We start from the raw sequence: 7646 nt of genomic DNA, 5'->3' as shown, positions 1-7646 counted from the left end.
AAAAAATGTTTTATTCTTTGATCCATACCTTTATGAGTTTCAACTCATAATCAATACATTTTCACTCAAACATTTTAGTATTTATTTCTATACTATTAGAATTAACTCAGTTGAAAAATATATCTGTCTCATCAAGATAATTTTCGTCATAGAACAATACTGATAAGGAGGTGATGGTGAAGTCATAAATCTTTCAACTTGCTCTCATAGATACATATATATATATATGATTTTGTATTCATCATCAATGTAATACCATCATAACCACGTAATTCATTCCAAGCAAATTAACACATCTATTTATTACAAATGTTTTCTGTCACTCACAATTTCACACAACGAATTTACTTACTCAAGCTCAACGTTAATATCTATTTAAATTCCAATACTTGGCTTCTATTTTACGTACCGACATTTGCCAAATTAGAGAACGTCTTACGGAATTGTGTACTTCGTTTTCTCGATGCCATAGTCCAACTATGGTCTTACACGTAATCACAAATCACATACCGATGCCATAGCCCAACTATGGTCTTACACGAAATCACATATCACTTACCGATGCCATAGCCCAGCTATGGTCTTACACGGAATCACATATCACACATATCACTTACCGATGCCATAGCCCAGCTATGGTCTTACACGGAATCACATAATCACATGTTCACATGTTGCCATGGTCAAACCATGGTCTTTTCCGTCAATTCATCACATATCACTGAACGAAAGTACTCATTCCTGCGTTCTACTCAATTTGACTTCCAATTCAATTTTTCATACTATTATAATATTCATGGTTTAGACATAAAACAAAATATCTTATTATCTTTAATTTAACAATTAAACATAAGATTCTATCATATGAACATACTAATTTCACTTATTCAAGCAGATGTACATACACACGTTCCATCTATTTAAGTAAATTTGCTTATCATATTCACTTAATCAAATATGTTGAGCACATAGCATTATATAATCACCAACATACTTGGATGAGCTTGTCACAACATAAACTTTTTTTTAACTTATAGTCATCTCTTTTCATACATGAACACATCCATATCACAAATTTTTATACTTACCTTTTCAAATTCCAACATAACGTGAGCATATTTCATTTATCTCAATATCATTTTTAGCATTATCGAAAATAGCTCGATTGAAAATCATCTCTGTCTTAACAAAGCAATTTCGTTAGAGCCTGGAGATATCACATCATCAAGAGTAATAACGTGGCATGTATAGCTAGGCTCACATATGCTACGTTTGGTCCGAGAACTTTTGTAATTTTCCAATTTTGCCCTTAATTCTCCTTACTTTCTTTCTGATTTCATGCCTCTGCCGTCCAGCCCAAATAGACCTTGGGTCTATTTGCCTTTTAAGCCCTCTTCCTTTTATCATTTAAGCTATTTAATCATTTCCCAAAATTTTGCATTTGTTACAATTTAGTCCTTTTAGTTCAATTAATTATCGGAACTTTAAAATTTCTTAACGAAACTTTAATACTAACTTTTTAACACTCCATAAATATTTATAAAAATATCTATGGCTCAGTTTAAAATCCCCGAGGTCTTGATACCTCATTTCGATTCTAATTATTTTAATATTTATTTCTAGTGCACTATTCACTATTTCAAAAATTTTCCTAACTTCATATTTAACTTATACTTACTAAATTAATAATATTTTCTACCCATTTGTCGAATTTAGTGATCTCGAATCACCGTTCCGACACCTCTGAAAATTCAAGCCATTACATTTTTTTTCGTCGGATTTGTGGTCCCGAAACCACTGTTCCGACTAAGCCTAAATCGGGCTATTACAAATTCACTCCAAATTAACAAAGAATTATTATTTCTCTTTTCTAAAAATAAGCCATAAGAGTGGGTAACCAAATGAATTAATTTACTGTTAATTTAAAATTTATTAAAATATATAACATTATATATATGTATATGTTTGCATAGAATTTTAATATATAAAATATAGTTTATATATAAAATTACTATTATATATGTATATATTTTATATATCAAAATATTGATAAATAACCATAAAATATTTTTATATATATTTTGAAATATTTTTATATTTTTATTATAATCCAAATTTATGTATTTTATAAAACATTACCAATTTAAATATTATTTAATTGTAAATAATTTTACTTATAACTTCATATTTAAAATCAAAGACAGACGTTATGATAGCCCAGAGGCCTTGCGCCCTTGCCCCAAAAAGAAATGGAAAAAAAATCTATTTTCCCTTGAAATTAAAAAAAATATTAATTAGATCCCAAATTTTTTTAGAAAATTCATTTCTCTCTTAAAGTTTTTAGAAAATTCTTACTAAATCTTTTAACTTTTGAAAATTTTAATTAAAGGCTCTTAAAAATTTTAAAATTTTAATTAGATTTCAATTTTTTTAAAAGTAATTTTCATTAAACTCCTAACTTTTTTAAAATGTTACTAAGCCCCTAAAATTTACTCTGATCCTCCATGGCTTAAAATAAATATTTTATTTTTCTAAAATAAATATTATATATATAAATTAAACCAAAAATTTCATTTCATTTTTACACTTTTTAGAGAAATGCTAGTATTGGTCTTCTATTATAGCGTGTGTTCTTGATGCCGGTGCCAAACAATTCGCCTGGTTTACTTGGGAAGTTTGGAGGTGGGAAGTTTTCCAAAACCGAAAACAAAATTTTCAGAAGCCGAAGGTCAAAGACGAAAGATGCAGAGGCTTCTTTCTCTGAAACAAGCTTCATCATCAGCCTTCTCCAGTTCCTGTTCTTCACTTCTCCATTCGCTTCCGTACAAAACCTTCTCTTCCGTCGCCAGCTTAACCCCCCAAAATCACTTTATAAGCTCTGCATTCTCGAACCAATGGTGATCGAAGCCTTGTTTTACTGGGGAAACTCAGGGTTTTCTCTCATACCCAAAATTTCCAAAGCGTTTTTGGTTTTATTTCTCAAATACCCATCAGAAGTTTTCAAGCAAAAGTCTTTTGGGTTGCAGAGTTCGGTTTTTCAGACCTCAGATTCCCAAAAGCAGATTTGGTTTTGGTCCGAATCGTGGTCTTCTGAAGAGCCGTTGGTAATTTATTTTGCAAATTATTGTATCATCTTTTTCTATTCTTTGTTGAAATTTGACCTATTAAATCACATAATGTTAAGAGTTTAGGTCCATATTCTATTCTTGGATGACAAAATTTATGGTACAATGCAACTGCTTTAGCGCTGCGATTTCCTTTTTGTAGTAATATCTCCTTGTCATTAAGGTTAAAACAACTCAGCAGTGGTTTTTTTTTTTTTTTGCTCTTTCAAGAGATAAATTTTCCAGTCAGAAGAAAACAGTTCTTTTCAACACGATTTATTTTTTCTTCTTTGAGACGACTTTTAGTTACATTGTGAATTCATAAGCAGCATGCTTCTCCTTGTAATAATAGCTTATGGCGAAAGCAGTGTTAGAGTTGAACTTGAACCAGCTTATGGATATTGCTTGATTGTTCTATGTTGCTAATCTTTCTTCTCTTTCGTTTGCAGGAGATTATGGTTCCAAAGGTTTTCAGCAAGTGATATGGTTTTGGGCCTGGTTTTAACTAATGTTGCAGTTTTTTTATTATGGCGGATTGCAGATAGACGATTTATGATGGATAACTTTATGGTGAGTCCTTAGCTTTTGGCTTGCTTGTTAAAAGTAAAGTGTCAACGGTAGATTTTACTCTCCAAATTCCTATTTCCTGTAGATATACTTTCTAGTTTAAATCCGATTTTCTAGGTACAAAAATGGAGGAGCCCTGAATAGTCGTCTTATTTCTATTACACCACTATTTTAATCTATTATCCTTAAATGTTAGTTTTATTCTTTTTCTTATCTAATATAATAGTTAAGCACATTTAGTGGGAGATAGCCCTTGGTTGTAAGCATGTATTGGGGGATAATGCTTGCTGATAAGATATTGCTTAGGATTAGATATTCTCAGTAGTTCATCTTTTACTTGCCCTTTTATTTTATTTTTATTTTCGCCTTCTAACTTATTTGATGTTATGGGCAGGTTTCATTGGACAATTTTAAAAGTGGACGCTTGCATACACTGATCACTTCAGCTTTCAGTCATATTGATATTGAGCACATTGTGTCTAACATGATTGGACTTTATTTCTTTGGATATAATGTATGATTGTTGAAATCTTTTATTTTGGTTGCTACTTCCTTTCTTATTAGTTTTTAGGTCTTACAAATTGCTTCTTTTCGACCTTTAAGTTATGATATCTACCTTATATACTTAGTGCTTTTTTAACTTCTTTGTATGCAAATAATTGAGAGTCTAAGTATTTATTCTAGAATTTATAAATTGATTGGAAACTTGCATCGTTTTATAAAACATGGTTTGTGGCGGCTCAATCCCAACAGTGTAATACTTTGTAACATTAACATTTCCCTCACTGCTTTTTAATCTCGTGTGACTAATGTACTGCATTATTATTTGTCTCTGAAAGTCCTTCTACCTTTACGTTGTAAGAGAAAACTTATGTTAAAGTGAGTACTATTTCAGACTACCTAATCAGGATCAGTTATCCAATCTAATATCCAGCATCTTTGCCTTGAGATTGTGATGCCCAAACTGGATACTAGGAAAGCAGAATCATCGTTTTATGGTCTAACACTGAAACTTGTTGCATCTCAATGCTTTAGTGTGAAATTCAATATATTTCCTTCTTTCTAATTTACGACATAAGCATCATGGCATGGCATTTCCGTGTTACTCTCGCGACTTGGGGGATTTAATTCATGTTACAACCAAGATTGCTACATTTTGATTTTTGTGTTTTTGTATGCTCTGTCTGCATTGTTTTTCTTCCTAGTCCTTTGCTCCTTTATTTATCTCCTTTAATCACCAACCATTTTAATTTCTTTGCTTATTACTTTGCATTGTGCAGATAGGAAGAATCTTTGGACCTGAATATTTGCTGAGGTTGTATCTAGCTGGGGCAATGGGTGGTTCAGTGTTTTACTTGGTGCACCATGCATTTTTGGCTAAGGTACCATGATGCTGCAAGAAATATCTGAATTCCTACCCTCTTTGGCATGGGCTATTGTAATATGGCAATAACAAATGCCAAACCTAATTGATTTTGGATACATCATGATCCTCCCTCATGTTTAGGCACGATAAGAACAGATTTATGAGAATTTCCAGGAAATGTGGGGCAACAAAAAATGAATAACAAATAACATATTGTGGACAGGACAATAAATACTATACTATAAGCTCTCAGCCATATGATGTTATGCTTCCCACAAAAACCAACTAGCAATAGATGGACAGTCTTGAAGTTTCAGATAGGACCACCGGAAATCCAACTTAATCCATTTAGACTACACCACACAAAAGATGCCAATGCATAGTTGTAAGGTCTGTCATGAGAAGTCTGTTCTGCATGTTACAAGATAAAATCTTTTAACTTGTTCATTAGCATACTTGTATCTTGATAATATGTAAAGATTTACCTATTTTGGCATAGGAAAACTTCTTCATGTTCTCAACTTCTCATGAACCATATAGGATTTGATCTTTTCTCACTCTTAGCCATCCACCACAGGGACAAGCAACACGGATGATGGACCCTTCAAGGACTCCAGGATTGGTATGCTCTTAGCCTTCAGTGCATGAAGCTCCTGTGACGATCTTTGTTTTTCTTTTTTGGGACTTTTCTGTTAATGACTGTAACCAAGTGGTAACAGTATCGTCTTTTTGCCTTTATCTGATGCACTGCTGAATATTAAAGAATTTTTTTTCTTTCATATCCTCTATTATTTAGCATTTGAAATGACATTTTAGTTGAGCTTTGGTAGGTCTGATTTTCTTCTCATTTGTTTTCTTGACCAGTTAGTCTTTTCCCATTTGCGAAGAAATGAGATTGAAGGTTTCATTCCTACTATCCAAACCCACCAACACCCTCATGCATCCCCCTTTTCTTTTTTTGCAATCAAAAGGTTTTCATTTTATTCCTTCATACTAGTTTACCCCTTTTATATGTTACATGTCATGTTGATCTATAATCATATCCATTATTTGTATGGATTGCCTTGTTTGTTCCAAATGAAGAGGCCAAATAATGAGAAACTTATTTTAGTTCTTAGACCTCCTAATTATTGCTGTGGCTTGCATCTGTTATGCAACAAATGCACCAAACAGTGCTTAGAATATGTTTAACTTCTGGCTGATTGTTTCATTTAGGGGGCAAGTGGAGCTGTTAATGCTATAATGCTGCTTGATATATTTCTGAACCCAAAAGCTACTCTTTATTTTGATTTCATCATACCAGTGCCTGCCATGTTACTGGTAAGCATGCTTCAAGTTTGTGCTAACGATGAAGTGACATTTTAGGTTTACACTCCTTTCTTAATTGTTTATACATTATTTTCTTTACAGGGCATATTTCTAATTGGGAAAGATATATTGAGGATAATAGAGGTATATTGCTCATCATTCAGCAGTTTTTCTTCGTTTTCTCATACATTTCTTAAATTGGTTTATTACGAGTCATGTTCTTGGTGGAAAAGATGTACGTTTGTGTAAATTCTTCAGCACCAAACAAAAGCCAGTTTACTAAAAGGCATGTTGAAGGAGAAAGAGGGAAGATAATGAGAAGGAAAAAGTACTAGATCATCTGGCACGCTTTAGATGATAGTCATGATCACTGACCATAACTTAGAAAAGCTTTTTGAATAGTTTTATGATATTTAATGTGCTATTTGATAAATTTAAGGGTACGCCAGTTATTGTGTAACATTGCCAATCAGTAGCTTCAGCAGGATTGCTCCTTTAAGATGTTCTACTTCCTTCTTGTGACAAATAGATGTCTGGACGCTGTAGCATCAGCTTCCTTAACTTGCAACTAGGCTTAAAATAATGTAGTATAGAACCATTAGAGTTAATGGTTTGTCTTTTGGTTGGAGTTAACATTCAATATGACTTTATCAAGGTACTAAATGTGATTGTTAGTGCCCTTGTAATTTTTACTTCTGCTTTCATTGGGCTGCTTACCTTATCTTGAGCTACCTCACCTTCAACTATGAAATTTGAGCTCCAAATCTCACAATAAGGTTCTAATATAATCCAACCGACTAATATTTTTATTTTTATTTATTTATTTTGCATTGTAGGGAAATAGTCATATATCAGGATCAGCTCACTTGGGAGGTGCTGCAGTTGCGGCAATAGCATGGGCTCGACTTAGAAGGGGACGCTTCTGAATTAAATAATAGACCTGCTAGCTAACATTTACTTGCTCTTGTATGTTGCTTTGCCACATGTTTCATTCTAGTTGCTTTCTTTGTTAATTTTAATTAAGGTTTGTTAATTTTATAATTTATTAGATTTTTATAATACTTATAAGTTTTTATAATTTTTTTAAGTTTATATCATTTTTAATATTAATATTAATATTTTTATTTTTATAATTTTTCTGATTTTTCTAATACTTTTATAAGAAAAATATTAGATTAAACTAGAAACCACCACACATCATCTAACTGGTACATTGATTTATTTTAACTATTAATGTAGTTAGTGACAAAAACCATTAATGGAAAGTTTAATTGAGTGCAAATTTAATATAAGAGTTAATC

General features: G+C 32.0%; 1 protein-coding gene across 1 annotated transcript; it reads left to right on the top strand.

Moving 5' to 3' along the window:
* Positions 1–2636: 2636 nt before the first annotated feature.
* Positions 2637–7442, top strand: LOC107956023 (RHOMBOID-like protein 12, mitochondrial). Its single transcript, XM_041108064.1, has 9 exons — positions 2637–2822; positions 2905–3104; positions 3554–3674; positions 4066–4185; positions 4952–5053; positions 5615–5659; positions 6253–6357; positions 6448–6489; positions 7182–7442. The coding sequence occupies exons 1-9, from the start codon at positions 2637–2639 to the stop codon at positions 7269–7271; spliced, it is 1011 nt and encodes a 336-aa protein (XP_040963998.1). The 3' UTR covers positions 7272–7442.
* Positions 7443–7646: the final 204 nt, after the last annotated feature.

Source organism: Gossypium hirsutum, chromosome D12 (assembly GCF_007990345.1).
Source record: "Gossypium hirsutum isolate 1008001.06 chromosome D12, Gossypium_hirsutum_v2.1, whole genome shotgun sequence".
NCBI lineage: Eukaryota > Viridiplantae > Streptophyta > Magnoliopsida > Malvales > Malvaceae > Gossypium > Gossypium hirsutum.
Note: the sequence above shows the minus strand (reverse complement) of the source record. Positions and strands in the feature narration are given on the sequence as shown.

Coding starts and splice junctions, on each gene's coding strand:
- LOC107956023 (XM_041108064.1), top strand. CDS start 2,637: ATGCCGGTGCCAAACAATTCGCCTGGTTTACTTGGGAAGTTTGGAGGT. Junction 5,054..5,614: donor ACCATGCATTTTTGGCTAAG/GTACCATGATGC, acceptor CATCCACCACAG/GGACAAGCAACACGGATGAT. Junction 5,660..6,252: donor CTTCAAGGACTCCAGGATTG/GTATGCTCTTAG, acceptor TGTTTCATTTAG/GGGGCAAGTGGAGCTGTTAA.